The sequence below is a fragment of the Sinohyriopsis cumingii genome, chromosome 13 (genome assembly GCF_028554795.1).
Source record: "Sinohyriopsis cumingii isolate HCF-2022 chromosome 13, ASM2855479v2, whole genome shotgun sequence".
Taxonomy (NCBI): Eukaryota; Metazoa; Mollusca; class Bivalvia; order Unionida; family Unionidae; genus Sinohyriopsis; species Sinohyriopsis cumingii.
The window spans coordinates 43,930,975-43,951,792 of NC_142973.1; the positions used below are offsets into that span (position 1 = coordinate 43,930,975).

General features: G+C 34.3%; 1 protein-coding gene across 3 annotated transcripts in view; it reads left to right on the forward strand.

Annotated features, from left to right (window-relative positions):
* The first annotated feature begins 576 nt into the window (after positions 1-576).
* The window catches only part of LOC149785318 (small ribosomal subunit protein uS9), a 33,487-nt gene continuing 13,245 nt past the window's right edge, over positions 577-20,818 (forward strand). Inside the window, exons 1-4 of one of the 3 annotated variants that reach the window (XM_089979214.1) lie at positions 577-646; positions 4,829-4,877; positions 8,670-8,771; positions 17,788-17,884. In XM_089979214.1, the coding sequence (XP_089835340.1) occupies positions 4,830-4,877; positions 8,670-8,771; positions 17,788-17,884 (247 nt within the window). In that variant the 5' untranslated portion in view covers positions 577-646; position 4,829. The other 2 variants (XM_089979213.1, XM_089979215.1) reach the window with 2 other exon arrangements.

Consider the following 20,818-nt stretch of genomic DNA (forward strand, 5'->3'; position numbering starts at 1 on the left):
GTGGCCCAGGGGTCTCTGTAATGATAATTCCCATTGAGGCTAGGGTGGCCCACCTTACTACTAATGTGCTCTTGAGTTCCAGGGCCCAGCTACGTGGAACGAATTGCCCATAGATTTTAGACACTAGGACAATGTGATTTCATTCAAAAGGGCTCTTAAAACCCACCTATTTTAAACAAAAGAGCAGACTTGATTTAGGGGCCCCGAGTGGCCGAGTGGTTTAAAGCGCTCTCCGTTACGGATCACTGCCATCTCACCTCTGTCTGCGTGGGTTCGAGTCTCCGATTCGGCCAATGTGGGTATGTGAGAAAGCTTGCCAGTAGCTTATCGTGGGTCAGTGGTTCTTTCCGGGATTTTCACGGGTTCTTCCTCCTCTATTAATACTGGCCGCCATATTTAGCCTATCGTGTGCTGAAAAATGGCGTTAAACCCTACAACAACAACAACAACTTTTGCCTCACCTTTATCATTGCCTCTTATGGGGAAGTAAAGGCCGCTATTGGTGATAGAAAACGTTTCATAAAGGTAGGATATGATAAGATGATTTTAATTATTCTTTTGGGTTTAACGCCATTTCTTAGAGCAAGAGATAGACTATTCATGGCGGCCAGTACAACTGGTGGAGGAAGATCCCATGAAAAACGCGGTAAGAACAACCGACCCAAGTGAAGATGCTTGCAAAATTCTCACATACCCTCACAGACAGAGCCCGAGATTCAACCCCAAAGAGTGCGATGGCAGCGATCGGTAAAGCGAGCTCTTTTAACAACTCAGCCACCCGGGCTCCCATATATTTTTATTAACAAAAACTGAAATACCACGTAACGTGAATTATGTTCCACTGATAACGATATGAAAATCTCGTAATATACTGTTGTCAATCCTTTCATAAATATATTTTTTAATGAATTCTTATGACATTATTTTCAAATTCACCTGCATTTCATTGTGTGCTTGTTACTGCTGCTGTTATTTTTTTTCTTTTTCTTTCTTTCTTGTTTATCTGTCTTGAAAGATTGATTAAACTGAATTTAGGCTGCATTCATATTTACTCTGAAACTTTCATGCATTAATTATATAAGAACAATTCCATGCATGTTTTCCAAGGATAGTATAACTTTGAACGTGCGAAATGAATGTGAAAGCAGTTCTCAAATTTAAAAAAAAAAATGCTTTGATCTAATTGTATTAAATAACAGCACATCATTGTATGTTCTTCTTACAAAACCCGTGTGACTGTTACTCTAGTCTATGATTGTGTTAAACAGGGCTGATATAAAAACACGAACTTTCCGACAAAAATATTATATTTCTGAAAAGGCGAAAGTAAGTGTGTAAAACCCGATGAGTCCGTGATACATAATATGTGGATTACCCTCTGATTGGCTTGTCCTGAGGTAGTCTGGTTTCCTGCTTCTTAGGCTCTGTGTTATGGACTATATTTCTGTCAGAAAACCAGACTATAGATCCCCTGATACAATATGTGTGAGCCCCGATGTACTTCCTTTTCTGCTTCAGGTTGGCCAACGTGAGTTGATTCCCGGTTTCTCAGTATAATAAATTTATGTTAGTCGAAATAAACTTAGTTTTGACACAATGTGCACTTATTTCAAGACTGAACTCATATATTCTGATGTGTTATATGCAATAGATAAGTTTTATTGTTTTCAGTTTAGCAAAATTTACGGAGTTGTGATGGTGGGTGGGTGTTTCTGATGTGTACTGGAGTTGACCTGATATTTTTGGCCATCTTGAAGGTAGCAACATGACATGCTTTTTCTTCTTCAGAAATAGAATTTGTCCAGATGGAAGGTTTTCCACATAATTTGAGGATGCAAAATTCACAGATGAAATATTTTTGAAGATGTGAAATAAGCGTTCAAACACGTGTGCCATGAAGCTATTTTTCTGTAGTTATTTTTGGGTGTGGAGGGGTAGTCCTACAATGTAAGATATCTAGCTTGATTATTAAATCTAGGTCTTGCGGCCAAAATAACGGCGCTGTATAGCATGTTCAATGTGGACCTACATCAGAACACAGGGTCGTTAAAAAGAAAATTTGGAGTATCCGTCCATGAATCGAGGGATCGGGGTTCCAACCTGTAACAAGGGAATACACCAGTCCGCACCCCCTCATTAGTTCCAGTACTGCTAGTTTATCCTGATTGCGTCTGCCAGTTTCCAGCATGAGCCAGTCGTAATCAAGAATAGTTTAATTTTCAAAACAGCTCGACACTTCGTTCAGTTTGTGACATAATGGAGAAAATGCAATAATTGTTCGCCGATTTTGACGTATGGACAAATGCCGTCTAGAAGTGCTGTTTTGCATTCAGATAGTCTTGGATTTCACCATTGACCGAAAGGTAAGATCTGAACAACCTTGAGTCTGTAGCTCAACAATAAGCATGTTTCAGGAATTAACAATGCACTGTGCAACAATGTAACTAGCAATCAAGACCAAAGTTACCAATATCAAGATTTGTTTTTGCCACCAAAATTAAAACTCTTCACAATGTACATTATCGACGGTTACTAGAAATGCCGAAATACTGACAAACCGAAATGCTTTATATTATTATTCAAACAAAAGCAAATAATAATTTGTGTGTGGAAACCGATATATACAGAGAGAAAATGTAAATACACGTGTATTTCGGTGTTTCTAGTAACCACATGAACGTTTACTGCAGACTAGGTTGTTCGGATCTTACCTTTCAATCAGTGGTGAAATCCAAGACTATTCCAATGCAAAATGGCTTAATTTGGAAATTAGCAGATACAGTTAGGATAAACTAGCAGTGTTGGAACTACTGAGGGGTGCAGACTGGTGTCTTCCCTTTTGTTATATTGTTACAGGTTAGAACCCCCATCCCTTTACTCTGTCTTCAGTTTTCAAATAAAGTCCAATTCTCAAACAAATGGACATGTTTTTAAGTTCCTCTGGCTGGAATGTGATGGTAGCCAGGAATGCAGAAATTGGGTCAAGTTGTATGTTTCTTGAATGGAATGAATAAAAACATATAGAAGAAAGTGTTTTAGATAGCTTCCTTTTGTTCAAGATGCATGTCATTCATCTAACCAAGTTAGCATTCCTGGCTTCCATCACATTCTAGCAATGTGTTGGCCTCTATTTCATGTTTTTGATAATTGAAGGTTGTAGCTAAAACAATTGTTTTAATGGAAAGAATAGATTCACGTGGTGCTTCGGAGTGTATCATTGTAGTAAGGCCTAAGTTGATGGAGTCGAATTGCAGACAATTTTTTTCCTTTCATACAAGTGTCCCTTTAAAACAATTACCTGTTTGTAACATTGGCATTACTTGTTTACCATTGCTCTTGAGCTTGTTGAAATGGAGGCCAACATGTCTTTAAAACAACTGCATGATTGGATTGGGGAAAAAGGTATTGTATCTACAGAACAAGTATAGTATGATTAAAGCTACACTTTGGAGCTGTGTCAATATGGGCTACCAACTCGTGCTGCCTTTTCCACCACCCCATGGGTGTAACTATTAGAGTTCGTCTATGTGGGCTGGCAACTACTGTTTGTGCCCCCATCACACCCCCTATCACATGGTCTTAAATATGAAACTGTTAGGGTTATCATGGCTTTTGAGCCAGCTGAAATGGAGGCTAACATAAAAAAGAACTGCATGACTATAGTGGTGAAGGTATCAATTTATCTCTAGAAGTATAGTGTGACTAAAACTAGACTTTGGAGCAGTGACTATACGGGCTGCCAACTCGTGAAACCTTTGCTCCCCAACCCTATGGTCATAACTTTGAAACTATTGGGGGTTGACATGTTACAATGCAGGATTAGTGAAAGACATTGAACACTGGTTGATCTCAAAATTACAGTGCAACTACAGTGTACAGCAAAAAATCAAGAAACTGATTGGCGGTGATGAATTAGGCTCACTTAAGAATATAACAGATGTGTACACTTCTGTTGTTAAAAAGGACATTTACCCTTTTTTCGTTTGATAGAAGTAGAAAGTTGTATTGATTTTGATAAATTTAAGCAGTGATAACTTGTGTTCACATTGAAAATATATAATCCTGCCACCCAAGATTGGATCCAAATGAAAAGTCACAATGACTTTTAACCACTAGTAAACATTAGCAGATGAAGAATGTACTGTTCTTCATTTCTATCTGAACATTGGTAAATATGCCATGTTTCCAGAGCCAATTCAGTACAAAATCTTGAATTGTTTCAGAGAAGTTTTCTTGCTATTGAAATGAATATTTTGATGAACCATTTGTGATCCTTTATGTGTATGGCAGGAAATTTATTGGTGTATAAAAGCTAATGCTTCATAATTATCCCATTGGCTCTAATGGTCAACCAAGTAGGATTGAATTTTGCAGCTGCTCATTACCACTACTGTGATGTATCGGCAAATTCCATGTTGCACTTTGACCTCCTACCCAAAATCTCCAAATATCTAAAATGGGGTTGGGAAACATGAGATGATTTGTTCTTTTTTGGGGACCCAATATGGTTTTTGATTAGAAAAGAAATTTTGACCATGATGATGACGATTTATAGCATTGAAATACTGTGATCCATGTTACACACTCTGAATTGGTCAAACATTTGTGAATTTTGTTTTCAAGAGATGCTGCACATTGAGAAGTTTTACTGGTCATTTTCCAGAAAATTGTTTTATATCTCTTTTTCTGAAATTGGTGCAAGATATGTGTCTCGAATTGTTAATTTTGAGGCTGTTCTAAGTTTTTATTGAAAATCAAATTAATGTTTAATTTTTGTTAGTGTTAGTGATTTAAAACTATTCCTTTAGCGATTTTTTCTTCTTTTCAGAATGCCACAGAAAGGACCATTGCAAGCTGTTCAAGTGTATGGGCGAAAGGTTTGTACACACTTGAATTTAATGTTATTTTTAAAGCAGCTGTCTTGCCAATAAGCAGGGTTGCAGTGTGGGTCTGGAGTCTTACATTTGAAAAATGATTTTCCAGGCCTTGAAAAGGTCTGGAAAATTAAAAAAAAATTACTTAAAAGTATGGAAAAAGTCTTAAATTGTTCCCTTGTTCCCGTTCACATATCATTTACACTTTCCCTTCACAAAGTTAAATTGTCACATTGGGTCCTGGACAAGACATTGTCGTAGATTGAACCATGCATCGAGGAAGTTTTACAAATGCACATTTAAAATAGACAATCCTAAAGGCCGAATCCTAGCACAGCTCATATTAGATAAATGAGTTTTCTCCATTTTAAAGCGGAATTTGCTTTTTCTGACTTGAATCCTATTTTTCTTGATAGTCTTTTTTTTTTATCATCTCCGATCCGGGCTTTTTCGTCCCCATTACGCAATAACCCATGTAATGTATTTATTCCATATATATTAGTTGCCCGACAGTTCTCGTAAAGAGTATTCTGATTGCGCAAAAGTTTAAATTCATCCAATGAATGTTCGTGAAATGGAAACTGACATGCTTTTTAAAAAATGGCGTCCAGAATTGTTGAGAGCAACCATGAAATGATATGTTTAAATAAAGGTTTAAAAACATTTGCAAAAGGGAATGACTGGAGCAAAAAGATGGAAATTTAGTTGGTCAGTTTATTTAAAAAACTGAACGCCTGAGGACTGGCATTTTGCGACCTCTGCTGTACGATAATCACAGTTGGAAGTTATTGGGACAGCACCTAGAAAAGAAACTGCATACGGAAAAATTGAAGCTCAGAAGGCATCTGGAAAAAAGTGCAATTAATTACTATAAGAAGAAAGATTTCTTGCATGTGAGAACAAATGTAGCTCTCTGTCTGAATATGCGCAATGCATGTTGCCAATACAAGCACCAGCTTGAAAGGAAAAAGGCTCTCATTGAGAAGGAAAAGAAACGATTGCACATTGAGCCAAAAAGTCAGTCAAAAAGGAAGGAAGGCTAAACAAATCTTTGCTCGACTGGCATGTCAACAGGTTGTGTCCATTGGACAAAAAGACAAGCAAATGTATGGGATTATTTGTATATAGTTGATGTTCTGTAGGTTTATTTTACAGATTTGTTATGAAAAGAGAGAAGTATAAAATTGAGAAATTATTGTGACTTAATTACGATGTGAACACCGACATGCACATGAAATAACTTAAGTACCAATAATATTGGAGAACAATTCATGTGGTATAAATATTGTGCAATTATTCAAGTCAAGTTGAAATGTTTTGGTAAGTTTGTTAGTTTTTCAAATTATGATTTTGTTATATATTATATATTATTGATTATGAGTTGCACCGTTTTTTTTAAATGAGTAAATGTACTTTTGGACACACACACCCCCGATCAAGGGCGCTCCCCCTCGAGACCCTGTTGAAGGAGGATCCCCAAAACCCCTTTAAAAAATTTGGAGCTTTTTTTATGTAAGACCAAAATCATATCTGAATACTTCCCGGTTCCCATGTGATCCAGACCAGTACCGGTATGAAGCTTTTTTTCAGGTGGACCAGATGCATACATGCCAACCATTAAGCTTTTTTCACTAAATTAAGCCTTGTGTGTAAACGTATATGGATTACGTTTTTTCAGTATATCCACCTTCCAAAAAAGCAATCGATTGTTTTCTCGTTTTTATTAACATCCCATTAATCCCACAGACTATTTTAGAAAAGACGGCTTCTACGTAACTACAGTATAAGAGTACGCTTGTCTGTGCACTTTCCCAATGGTATTATGTTCTATTTATAGCAACTATCCTATTACCCAGAAACATGCTGTTTCTACTTTCAAACTTTCAACCTCGTATTCTACTTATAGCAGCTGTATGGCTTAGTGAGGAGAAAACAGACTTTTTTTCTAAGTTTTAATCTTTACTCGCAGATTCTTTCTTCTAATTTATATTTAGTACAGAACCAGTCTATAGGTATTTGGCGCTAAAAAGTATAATTTATTTTAGTCAATGCTTGTATGAGAGCAAAATTCTCCTTTGAAATAATATCACAGATGGATTAGAAATAGGCCAAAAATAAATGAAACATAAAATAACAGAATCCTCCAAAGATGAGGACATGAGGGCAGCATCACGTGACGTTTGTTGCAGGCCGTGTGGAAAGAATTTTACTATTTGGCGCTAAAAGTCGTCAGATGTATTCTAGTCGATGTTTGTTAGAGCACATGTATATTTTCAAAGAATTTCACAGGTGTATCAGAAAAAAAAACAAAAACCCAAACAAATCCGTCAAAGGTGAATACTTGAATGGCATAATACATTGTTCAATTCTCGGGCACAGGGGCTCGTATCATTGCTTAAAATAGACTTGTCATGCGTGTACTATATAGTACATGTATGACAGGTGATGTGAGTTTTAAGCAACGATATGAGTCCCTGTGTTTTGGGGCAGCATCATGCTCATTGCAGTCTGTGCGGAAACGATTTTAATATTGGGTATGGTGGTAAATTTGATGTGGAGAAACACTTGAAAACAAAGAAACACATCGAATTAGCTTGTCTTACGAACTCCAATACTAAGGTAACTATTTATGTACAGCAGAACTAAAATGTGGACATGAATGAATGTTATAAATGCATAGGTGTTATTTACTGAGTTCTTAATAGAAAGATAATGAAGATCTTGATATTGGTGTAGAAGCAAGAGAATTCATAGAATACAATTCTACTCTGGCTGTGAAAGTGTTTTATGATAATGTTAGAGATTATTATGCTACAGCCTGTGATTACATGCTTCAGAAATCTCCCTATGGAGATGGTACAAAGTGCTTTAAAATGCAACATGAACATCTTGCTTTCGAAAGCTAAAAGTGCTACATATGAAAACTTGAAGCAGTAAGGATATTAAAAGACGAGAGGGGCAAATAAATCATTGTTTATTGCATTTTTAGCATGTTATATGTGGATTCCCCTTTTTCTGCTTGGATCCCTCTTTTTGTCCATTTGGATTATACTTTCCTCGTCACGGGTTGGCATGCATGCAGATGCTTAAAACCTGTACCTTGTGGGTTACATAAGCATGTGATAGTGTTTACATATACCATACCAAGTGTTGAAGGAAAAGATTATGGTGCGTTGGAAGTTATGGTGGCAAAAATTGTTAAAGCCAAAGAGATTTTCTCATTTTTGTACCACTTTTGTATTAAGCACTCTCTAGTGCTTTGTCTATTTGAAATTGTTTGCCCCTTACAACCCCTTCCCTAAGAAATAAAAAGTTAGAGGATATGGGGACACCATGTCGTGTCCTTGGAATCCTATGTGGAACAATACATATATTCTGAGCAATGTCTCTTGCATTAGACTATTAGGCAGATGTCATCCAAGAGAGTGACCTCTGGCCTATATGGGCCTACTGTTTTTTACTTAAAACTTTATTGGTCTGCAGTGCATATGTCACTATTTTAAAAAAAACAAAAACCAAATTTTATTTGCTTATCTTGAATCAATTCCTTGATGGATTTTGTTCATATTTGGGAGAACTTTCCATCATGCTCGTAAAATCAATGACATTTTTGGTCCTTTGACATTGGTGGCATTTCCTCCCTGGTGAATCCTTGTGAAGCTAAGACTAACCATTCTGTACAACATGCTCTTTTGACCTTTTCAGTCAGGGTTATATTTTACGGCAATGCTTCAGTATTGGACATGCAGACCTGATCACCTTTTTAATGTTGTAAAAAATAATCTTCTTTTTCAGAAAACTGCTACAGCAGTTGCCCATTGTAAGCGAGGAGTTGGTTTGATCAAAGTCAATGGCCGACCCCTGGATAATATTGAGCCTCAGATTCTCAGATACAAGGTGAGGTACATTATTACATGCCAAGGTGATGGAATCAATGCAATTTGAATGATTTTCTCCCTTTATAAAATTAACTAAAGTAGTTTGCAAATTTTTTATCAGTGCATGCAGTTTTATATTGCCTTCATTGAAAAGAGTCATGCAAAATGCTTATCTGTTTGATTTTAACAGTTGGAATAATAATGCATATGACTGTGATGATGACAAATGTTTGTGTCAATGATGTGCTGTGATTACTAATGCTACACCTCTGAATAGTCATTGCATTCAGATGTGTAGTTGCTCAAATAAGGACCTTGATGTAACTTGTAAATCCTTGTCATTTCTTTGATCGTAAATCTTTGTCTTTTATTTTATTTACATTTAACAGTATTGTAACATCTGTAACATCGTTACCTTGTCTCCTGTTACTTAATGGTTGCATTTGTGTGAAACTTGGCCCCTCTTCACAGCTCAGTCGAGCTTGTCATCCAAGTACTGCTTCCCTCATGCCATCCAATTAAACAAAAAGATTCCATTTTTTTCTCTCAATTATTTATTTTGATCAATTTTGTGGAGTGGTGTTTTGGTTTGTGATGCATTTTGCATGTTCTTTTTATTGTAATGAATAGGGTATTAAATGTTATTTTTGTATTTATTTAATGGAAAATTTCTTATGGTCCTTTTAAAACAAATTCATTTTATTTTGGTGTTTTCTTGCTTTCCCAAACCCCCAAATGCATCATTAAAATAAGGTTTTACAAATTTCAGAATACTGGTTGTAATTCATGACATTTTTCTTGCATGAGATGTTTATTATTATCTCGAGTTTTGTGAGTCCTTGGTAATGTTGTTTATCAAATGAAAAGTATGGAAAGAGTGGCACTGAATGGGGTTTGTTATACCAAAATGAATTGTGTGATTTGGATTTTTAACGTAGCTTTAAAAAAAAAACAGTCATATCGCTATGATGACTGCAGTGTGACAGTTTATAGTGATGTCTAGCACTCTGGCATCATGCCGCAGACATGTAGCATGATATCCCACCCAGTCACATTATCCTGACACCAGGCCCACCAGTCCTACCACTAACCTCCTAACGCAGAGCACCAAGTACCATTTTTGTAAGTCTTTGGTATGTCTCGGCTGGGGATCGAACCCACAACCTCCCAAATCAGAGGCAGACATGCTAACCACTAGGTCACTGGAGCAGTGCCAAAAAAGATTTGCAATACAAGATGCCCAAAATATTTCTTTATATAAAAAAAATAATTGAACAAAATGTGTCTTATTTATTGTCTGATAAACACTTAGCAGTTTTGTACCATTGGAGTAAATAATTATGAAACAATCAGATGACTCACTTCTGCTGTAGAAAAATGTGAACACTTTTGATCTGCACATGCAGTTTATATTATTTTCACTGAAAAGAATCATTTAGATGCTCATCTATTTAATTTTAAGTTTCACAAAAATATTGCATATGACTATGAGGATGACAAATGGTTGTGTCAGTGATGTGCTGTGATTACTAATGCTACACCTCTGAATAGTCGGTGCAATAAAATGTGTAGTTGCTCAAATACTTAGCTTCATGATTATGTAACGTGTAAATCCTTGTCTTTTCTTTGACATTTAAAAGAATTGTAACATCGTTACCTTTTAACTCCAAGTACCTAATGGTTGCATTTGTGTGAAACTCTGCCCCCCTTCCTAGCAGATACGGCTGATTCATCTTCCAAGTACTGTTTCCATTTTGACATCCTGTTGAAATAAAGAGATTCCATTTTTGCAATTATTATTTTTTATAAATTTTGTGTAGTGTTATTTTATTTTGTGATACATCTTGCATGTTCTTTTTATTGAAATGAAATGATCAAGGTATTAAATATCATATTCATATTTATGTAATGGAAAAGTTCTTGTGTAACTTTTAAAAACATGCATTTTATTTCCGTTTTCTTATTCTCCCCACCCATCCCCAAACACAGCCTTAAATTAGTTTTATGCGTTTCAGAATACTGGTTGTAGTTAGTGATATTTTACAAAATATTTATTATTACCATAAGTTTTGTGAGTCCTTTGTAATGTTGTTTATCAAATGAAATGTATGGAAAGAGTGCCACTGAATGGGATTTGTTGTACCAAAAAGAATTGTAATACGTGATATACAAAATATGTATATCTTTTCTTTTAATAAGGGAACAAAATGTCTTAGTTATTATCTGAGAAAGAGCTGGCAGAGTTTTGTACCATTGGAGTAAATGATTATGAAACAATCGGATGACTCACATCTGCAGTGGAAAAATGAATGCTTTTGATCTGCACGTTTATATTATCTTACTGAACAGAATCATGCAGATGCCTGTCTGTTTTAAGTTTCCTAAAAATATTGCATATGACTATGATGATGACAAATGCTTGTGTCAATGATGTGCTGTGATTACTAATGCTACACCTCTGAATAGTCTGTGCATTCAAATGTCTAGTTGCTCAAATATGGACCTTGATGTAACACGTAAATTCTTGTCTTTCCTTTGATCGTAAATCTTTGTCTTTTCTTTGATATACATTTAACAGAATTGCAACATCGTTACCTTTTATCTCCAGGTACTTAATGGTTGCATTTAATTGAAACTGTCCCTCTTCACAGCAGATATAGCTGATTCAAGCTCATCTTCCAAGTACTGATTCCATCCTGACATCTACTTGAATAAAAAGATTCCATCTTTGCAATTATTTATTTTTTCCTTAAATTTTGTGGAACATTGTTTTGTTTTGTGATGCATCTTGCATGTTGTTTTTATTGTAATGAAATGGGTATAAAAAAAATTATAAAATTTATTTTATGGAAGATTTCTTGCAGTACTTTTAAAAGCAAATGCATTTTATTTTGGTATTTTCTTGTTCTCCTCACCCACTCCCAAGCATGTCCTTAAAATAAGGTTTTATGAATCTCAGAATACTGGTTGTAATTCGGTGAGATTTTTCTTGTACAAAATTATTATTATCCCAAGTTTTGTGAATCCTTTTTTTGTAATGTTATTTATCGAATGAAAATTATGGAAAGATTGTTACTGAATGGAATTTTGTTATACCAAAGAATTGTAATACACGATGTACAAAACATTTATTTTTTTAAATTAGGGAACAAAATTTGTCCTAGTTAATACCTGAGGAAAGGTTTGCAGAATTAAGTTTCCTAAAAATATTGCATATGACTGAGGATGACAAATGGTTGTGTCAATGATGTGCTGTGATTACTAATGCTACACCTCTGAATAGTCATTGCATTCCAATTTGTTGTTGCTCAAATACTTAGCTTCATGATTATGTAACTTGTAAATCCTTGTCTTTTCTTTGACATTTAAAAGAATTGTAACATGTACATTTATCTCCACAAGTACTTAATGGTTGTATTTATTTGAAACTCTGCCCCTCTTCACAGCCGACACTGCTGGTTCAAGCTCATCTTCCAAGTACTGATTCCATCTTGACATCCAGTTGAATAAAAAGATTCCATCTTTGCAATTATTTATTTATATAAATTTTGAGGAAAATTGTTTTGTTTTGTGATGCATCTTGTGTGTTGTTTTTATTGTAATGAAATGGTTATATAAAAAAATTAAAATTTATTTAATGGAAGATTTCTTATGATACTTTTAAAAGCAAATGCATTTTATTTTGGTATTGTTCTCCTAACCCACTCCCAAGCAAGTCCTTAACATAAGGTTTTATGAATCTCGGAATGCTGGTTGTAATTCAGTGGAAATTTTTCTTGCAAAAAATATTTATTATTATCCCAAGTTTTGTAAGTCCTTTCTTTGTAATTTATTTATCAAATGAAAATTATGGGAAGATTGTTACTGAATTGGATTTGTTACACTAAAGAGAATTGTAATACATGATGTATAAAACATTTTTGTTTTAAATTAGGGAACAAAATGTGTCTTTAATTCCTGAGGAAAGGTTTGCAGAATTAAGTTTCCTAAAAATATTGCATATGACTATGAGGATGACAAATGGTTGTGTCAATGATGTGCTGTGATTACTAATGCTACACCTCTGAATAGTCGTTGCATTAAAATGAGTATTTACTTAAATATGGACCTTGATGTAACTTGTAAATTCTTGGATTTCCTTTGATTGTAAATCTTTGTCTTTTCTTTGATGTACATTTAACAGAATTGCAACATCATTACCTTTTATCTTCTAGTACTTAATGGTTGCATTTGTTTGAAACTCTGCCCCTCTTCACAGCAGATCACAGCAGATATAGCTGATTCAAGCTCATCTTCCAAGTACTGGTTCCATCCTGACATCTAGTTGAATAAAAAGATTCCATCTTTGCAGTTTTGTTTTTTAAATTTTGTGAAACATTTGTTTTGTTTTGTGATGCATCTTGCATGTTTTTTTTTTATTTTATTGAAATGAATAGCATATAAATGTTTAAAATTTATTTTATGGAAGATTTCTTACGATGCTTTTAAATGCAAATGCATTTCTTTGTTGGTTTTTTTCTTGTTCTCCTCACCCACCCCCAAACATGTCCTTAAAATAGGGTTTTATGAATCTCAGAATACTGGTTGTAATTCAGTGAAATTTTTCTTGCAAAAAATATTTATTATTATCTCAAGTTTTGTGAGTCCTATTTTTGTAATGTTATTTATCAAATGAAAATTATGGAAAGATTGTTACTGAATGGGATTTGTTATACCAAAGAATTGTAATACACGATGTACAAAACATCTATTTTTTTTAATTAGGGAACAAAATGTGTCCTAGTTAATACCTGAGGAAAGGTTTGCAGAATTAAGTTTCCTAAAAATATTGCATATGACTATGAGGATGACAAATGGTTGTGTCAATGATGTGCTGTGATTACTAATGCTACACCTCTGAATAGTCGTTGCATTAAAATGTGTATTTGCTCAAATACTTAGCTTCATGATTATGTAACTTGTAAATCCTTGTCTTTTCTTTGATTGACATTTAAAAGAATTGTAACATGTGTACCTTTTATCTCCACAAGTACTTAATGGTTGTATTTATTTGAAATTGTCCCTCTTCACAGCAGACACTGCTTGTTCAAGCTCATCTTCCAAGTACTGTTTCCATCTTGACATCCTGTTGAATAAAAAGATTCCATCTTTGCAATTATTTATTTTTATAAATTTTGTGGAACATTCTTTTGTGATACATCTTCCATCTTCTTTTTATTGAAATGAACAGGGTATAAGATGTTTGTAATTATTTATGGAAAATTTCCCATGGAGCTTTAATTTTTTTTCTAACATTTTTTTTTTTAATTTTTGTTTTCCTCGTCCATCCCCAAAAACAACCTTAAAATAAAGTTTTACGAATTTCAAAGTACTGGTTGTAATTCAGTGATATTTGTTTTGCACAAAATATTTATTATTATCTCAAGTTTTGTGAGTCTTTTGTAATATTGTTTATCAAATAAAACGTGTGGAAAGAGTGCCACTGAATGGGATTTTTACCAAAAAGAATTGTAAGCCATGATCTACAAAATATTTATATTTTTTTATATAAAAAAATTGAACAAAATGTGTCTTAGTTATCATCTGAGAAAAGGTTCAGAGTTTTGTACCATTGGAGCAAATAATTACGAAACAGATGACCCACTTCTGCAGTGGAAAAAATAATGCTTGCCAAATGCATGTGCGTTTATCTCATCTTCACTGTAAAGAATCGTGCAGATGCCTGTATAATTAAGTTTCAGAAAAATATTGCATATGACTATGATGATGACAAATGGTTGTGTCAATGATGTGCTGTGATTACTAATGCTACACCTCTGAATAGTCGTTGAATTAAAATGAGTTTTTGCTCAAATATGGACCTTGATGTAACTTGTAAATTATTGTCTTTCCTTTGATCGTAAATCTTTGTCTTTTCTTTGATGTACATTTAACAGAATTGCAACATCGTTACCTTTTATCTCCTAGTACCTAATGGTTGCATTTATTTGAAACTCTGCCCCTCTTCACAGCAGATATAGCTGATTCAAGCTCATCTTCCAAGTACTGGTTCCATCCTGACATCTAGTTGAATAAAAAAGATTCCATCTTTGCAATTTTGTTTTTTAAATTTTGTGAAACATTTGTTTTGTTTTGTGATGCATCTTGCATGTTTTTTTTTTATTTTATTGAAATGAATAGCATATAAATGTTTAAAATTTATTTTATGGAAGATTTCTTACGATGCTTTTAAATGCAAATGCATTTTTTTTTTTTTTTTTCTTGTTCTCCTCACCCACCCCCAAACATGTCCTTAAAATAGGGTTTTATGAATCTCAGAATACTGGTTGTAATTCAGTGAAATTTTTCTTGCAAAAAATATTTATTATTATCTCAAGTTTTGTGAGTCCTATTTTTGTAATGTTATTTATCAAATGAAAATTATGGAAAGATTGTTACTGAATGGGATTTGTTATACCAAAGAATTGTAATACACGATGTACAAAACATTTATTTTTTTTAATTAGGGAACAAAATGTGTCCTAGTTAATACCTGAGGAAAGGTTTGCAGAATTAAGTTTCCTAAAAATATTGCATATGACTATGAGGATGACAAATGGTTGTGTCAATGATGTGCTGTGATTACTAATGCTACACCTCTGAATAGTCATTGCATTAAAATGTCTAGTTGCTCAAATACTTTGCTTCATGATTATGTAACTTGTAAATCCTTGTCTTTTCTTTGATTGACATTTAAAAAAATTGTAACATATGTACCTTTTATCTCCACAAGTACTTAATGCTTGTATTTATTTGAAACTCTGTCCCTCTTCACATCCGACACTGCTGGTTCAAGCTCATCTTCCAAGTAGTTTCCATCTTGCCATCCTGTTGAAAAAAATATCCTATTTTTGCAACCATTTATTTTTATAAATTTTGTGGAACATTGTTGTTTTGTTTTGTGATGCATCCTGTATGTTGTTTTTAGTGAAATGAAAAGGGTATACATTTTTTTAAAACTTATTTAATGGAAGAGTTTTTATGGTACTTTTAGAAGCAAATGCATTTTATTTTGGTATTTTCTTGTTCTCTTCACCCACCCCAAAGATGTCCTTAAAATAAGGTTTTATGAATCTCAGAATACTGGTTGTAATTCAGTGAAATTTTTCTTGCACAAAATATTTATTATTATCCAAAGTTTTGTGAGTTCTTTCTTTGTAATGTGGTTTATCAAATGAAAATTATGGAAAGAGTCCACTGAATGGGATTTGTTGTACCAAAAAGAATTGAATACATGATGTGCAACACATTTTTTTTTAAATTAGGGAACAAAATGTATCTTAGTTAATACATGAGGAAAGGTTTGCAGAGTTAAGTTTCATAAAAATGACTGAGGATGACAAATGGTTGACGCAATGATATGCGATGATTACTTATGCTACACCTCAGTGCATTAAACTGTATATTTGCTAAAATACGGAATTTGATGATTACGTAAAAATTCTTTAACCTTTTTATCTTTGACCTTGTATCTTGTTGTAGCTCAAAGTTACATTTATTTGAAACTTTAATTTTGGCAGTGATTATGCTGATGTGCAAGTACATGCCAATACATAAATGTATCTGTTGGCTACATACTTACATGAAAATCACAAACTGACAGTGATCAGTGTGCTAAAATTGTATATAGAAATACAAGCTGATGATGCTGGACTTAGTTTTACCTTTTTTTGTAACAAAAGGTTTTACAATTTTAATTAGGTTGTGTACTATGGAACTTTGAAATGATCTTGATTACCCCATCACCATGATATAATCCAAGAACTGTCTCCAAACCTATTCTTTCTTTATTGTAAATTTAATTCTAGAATATCAATTTTTATCATGCAACTCGGCTGCAAACAGCATGAACTACTGGCTCAAGATCTTTATAGCCAGGACCAGATGCAGGTAACTGCATTTTTTACACTGTTTATTTTACCTCTAATCTTGCGCATGTCAAGAGACAACAAGTCTAAAATCAAAAGAAATTGCACATGGTTAGATAATAATGAATGAAAAACTATGATTTCCAACCACACCCCTGCCCGATTTGTATCCATTTTACATCTTGGGTGTCATGACCTCTTACAGCTGTTGTATATGAAAACTTTACTATTGTGTCGTCACCAAAGACATGTAGTCTTCAGCCTATGACATATCACACAAAGTTTCCAGGGACAAAATTATCTTGAAATTCAGTGATGCTGATTTCTTGGCTTTCTACATTAAAGACTACTTGAACTTCAAGTTACTTTCATTAGTTTAGTAACCATTTGTTTTTTGACTACTGAAGTGGGTCATCAAATAATCTGTTTGAAAATTACTATGTACTGCAAGGGCACAAAATTTTCTTAGGGAAAGAACTTAAAAGGATTTATTTTTTGTATATCGTGTATTACAGTCTCTTCAGGCACAAAAATTGCATTCCTTGGCTCACTTTCCTTATTTTTCACTTGGTAAACAACATTACAAGTAAAAAATCTTTTAATTTTCTCAAGTATTCTCAAAGTCATTAAATCTTACTTGAATGTGTTAGAGTGTCTGCCTCAGATGCGGGAGGTCGTGGGTTCAATCCCCGGCCTAGTCATACCAAAGACTTACAAAAATGATAATAACAGCTGCCTCACTTGGCGCTCAGCATTAAGAGGTTAGTGTTAGGACTGGTCGGCCTGGTGTCAGGATAATGTAACTAGGTGGGACATCATGGTACATGTCTGCAGCATGATGCCTCAGTGCTAGACATCACTATAAATTGCCACTTTGCAGACATTGTAGCGATTTACTAAAAATGTCTGTAACTTTGCCATTACTTGACTGTCACAGTTTGACAGCATATTTCATCACTTTCTTGTTAACATTGTAAACCCTGAACTTTTGGTGAATTGTGTTTTACTAGCTCTGGGTTTTGTTCTGTTCATTTGTCTTTTTTTGCATACAAGTACACACTTTGCACATGTAAATTGAGTGGTCAACAAGGGGGCAAAAATGTAGCTTTAATGTCCTCTTTCTTTCAGTTGCAAGAACCAGTCCTTCTTTTGGGAAAGGAGAAATTTGCTGGAGTTGACATTAGAGTACGAGTGAGAGGAGGAGGTCATGTGGCACAAATTTATGGTAAAGCCTAGGTTTATAAATTTGATTAGACGGATATTTTAATGGTTCATCCTTGTTGCAAAACTGCCAGAATAATAAGAGTGAAATTTAGCATCGTAATTTGATAGGCAAGGGATGTGTACTGCTGAGACCCCTTACGGTTTACCATTCCATAGACACCTATTCTGAACATACACCACAAACTTTGTGAAAAAAAGAGAAGACAGTTCAGGCCACAAAAGATTAGACTTTATATTTTGATGCTGCTTGGTGAGTACAAAAAGTAGGTCACTGATTTCTTATTAAATTTTCTCACACACAGAGCTCCATAGTCCATTTGTTGATTCATCTTGGCGAGTACACCAGAGTTGTATCAGAAGCAGATCACTTCATTGTCTTCCTTTTTTTTTTTCAGGTCATTTTCTCAGGGACTTCTATCAAAGTTAAGCAACTTTGTATTTTACATGTTGGTGAATACAACAGCATTCAGCTGGAAGTAAGTTGGTGACCTGTATTTCATGGTTGTATGACCGTGCAAATTTTGCAGTCTGGTTTCTTGATTGGTTTTGGATACCTTTGCCTGCATATTTGGGTTTGGATTCATGCCAGAATTAGGTCATTGTGACCTGTTGTATCCATCTAACTCTGGTTAAGTTTTAGTGATAGGTCAGTTAAATTAAGAATTCTTTTATTTGTTGGTGCATCATGGTGAGTATAACGACAATGGTGGTACTTTTCATTTTAGTAACTTTGGTTAAATTTTCATTTCTTGTAAACATTTGTCTTCAAGGTCATTCAAAAAGCTATAGGAAAGACATCTTCCATGAAAATGATGCTACTTAGACATCCGATTTGGCCACCATATTGTCGTTATTGAAAATTTTGTTATTGCTACTATTCGGGAATGGATGGTCATGTCACCATGGAATTTTCACGGAAAGACTTCTTAAATGAAATTTTGCCAACCTTTCTACCTGTTTTGCCCAGTTATACTTGAACAGAAAGTCATACTGACATTGGGGTTTCACCAGAATACTTAATTTGATGTCAGGTTGGTCTTAAATTGAAATAATACCAGTCAGATGTACAGTATGTCATCAGAGTTGAAAGGGAGAAAAGAAAAATTCTTGAATTCCTGTAAAAAAGATCTATTTACTTAATAGAGTGCTAGTCCTTTAGGTGCTTCATATTTTTAGGGGGAAGGAATATGTTATCAGCAAGAATATGCAGTTTTAAAATTAATCAACATTTCTCGTGCTTATGCGACAAGTAGAAGTTTGGTTAGAATTGCCATTTAAAAATAAAGGCTTATTCTTCCTAATCACCATTCTTATATTGCCTTGCTTATAGTAGGTGTATTTAAATATGTACAAAATTTGTATTCATTAGCCAGATGATGCAGCAGTTACAGCTTTTGGATTAATATATTGGGTGTTGGTGCTTCAGTTTAGGGTGTAGAGGTTTTTTTAGACACTATTTTCTATGGCAGAATCTTGTGCTTTAGTAATAAAATATCCACCTTTTTGAGAATGGTTATAGGTATGAAATTGTCATGGGAATAGTTAGTCTGACAAATTTGAATACCAGTTTTTTAGTTCTGAATGGTGGCTAAATGGCTATGTACACTTGTGTGTTGAGCAGATTAATTTTTAATGTCAATGATAGACAAAAAGTAGTCTCCGCACTTTCACAATGTATTCTTTCTTGAATGAACAACTCGTTCGATTTGTATGTTTTTGTATAAAGCTGCAACTACATTAAGAAACTTTCATAAGATCGAGAGAATTTTAAATCCTCTGTGAGAGAATAATGATGAGATTGAGAACCAGTTCTGCTTATGATCAGTAAATGATTCATATCTCACAGCGCTCTGAATCTCTTACTTGGAACATGCAGATCATAAGAGAATTACCTGATGTCAGGGATTGTTATTCCCCGTTAGTGATTTAAAATGGTTCCAGTTGGTCCAGAATGATGTAAATTTAAGTCTTTCAAAACTTGTCCTTAAAATATGAACTTGTGGCATACTAGCAAATGGAAAATGATTTTACCTGAAAAATCTGGATAATTGGTTCATCCGTGTTCTATTTTGATCTGGTTTTCATCTTAGATTTAGTGAAATTAGGGAACCAAACTAACTTTACAGCAGCACTCCAGATGCTTGAAACTGCATCTGTTTGTTCAAGCAAAGCATCTGCATGATCAAACTGTTGATTGTAGAATTTTTTAAAATGGCATCTAGAAAGTGATGCATCATCAAGACGAAAGGGAAAATAAGCTTCTAGAAAAGGAATAATTAGATTCTTGTAAATAAAAGCTTGAAAGGACACAATTAGGTTTATTGGATCTCACATGCCAATTTGAATATGTCTCGTGGCAGGAAATATGATTGCCGTCGTCATGTGAAATGGAAAAGAATTTCCAAGAATTATGTAAAGTTGAGAGATAGCAAGAAGCCATTGAGCTGCATAGGGCTTGGAACTAGAGTTTGTGCAATTTTACTAGTGGTAAAAAAAAGTCTAAGCGTTCTTTACAAACTTTTCAGTTGAACATAATGTTTATCGTCGGTACATCAAACATTTAATTACGTTTTCCAGCTTTACAATAGCAGTTATTGATATTTTGATACACCTTACTGAAAACAGGTAGATCTTTCGGGAAAAAATCAACTGCCTTACTGAGACGGACTCGTCATGGTTGGCAGGTCTGTGATGCTAAAGGAAACTTTTTAATTTGCTTTTCTCCTAATTGGTTTTTTTTGCACAAGAGCAAAATTTCTGCAGATTAAATCTTTTGCGTTTAGAATACATGCATTCTTTCTATGCCTGACTTCATATAGTGTTAATGTGTGGGGATGAGAATTTCTATGCTCAGGTTAGCCCAGACATTAAAACAAATTTTGTTCGGTTTGCAAACTGAAATGTAACATGCCCATTGTTTGCATAGAGAATTCTA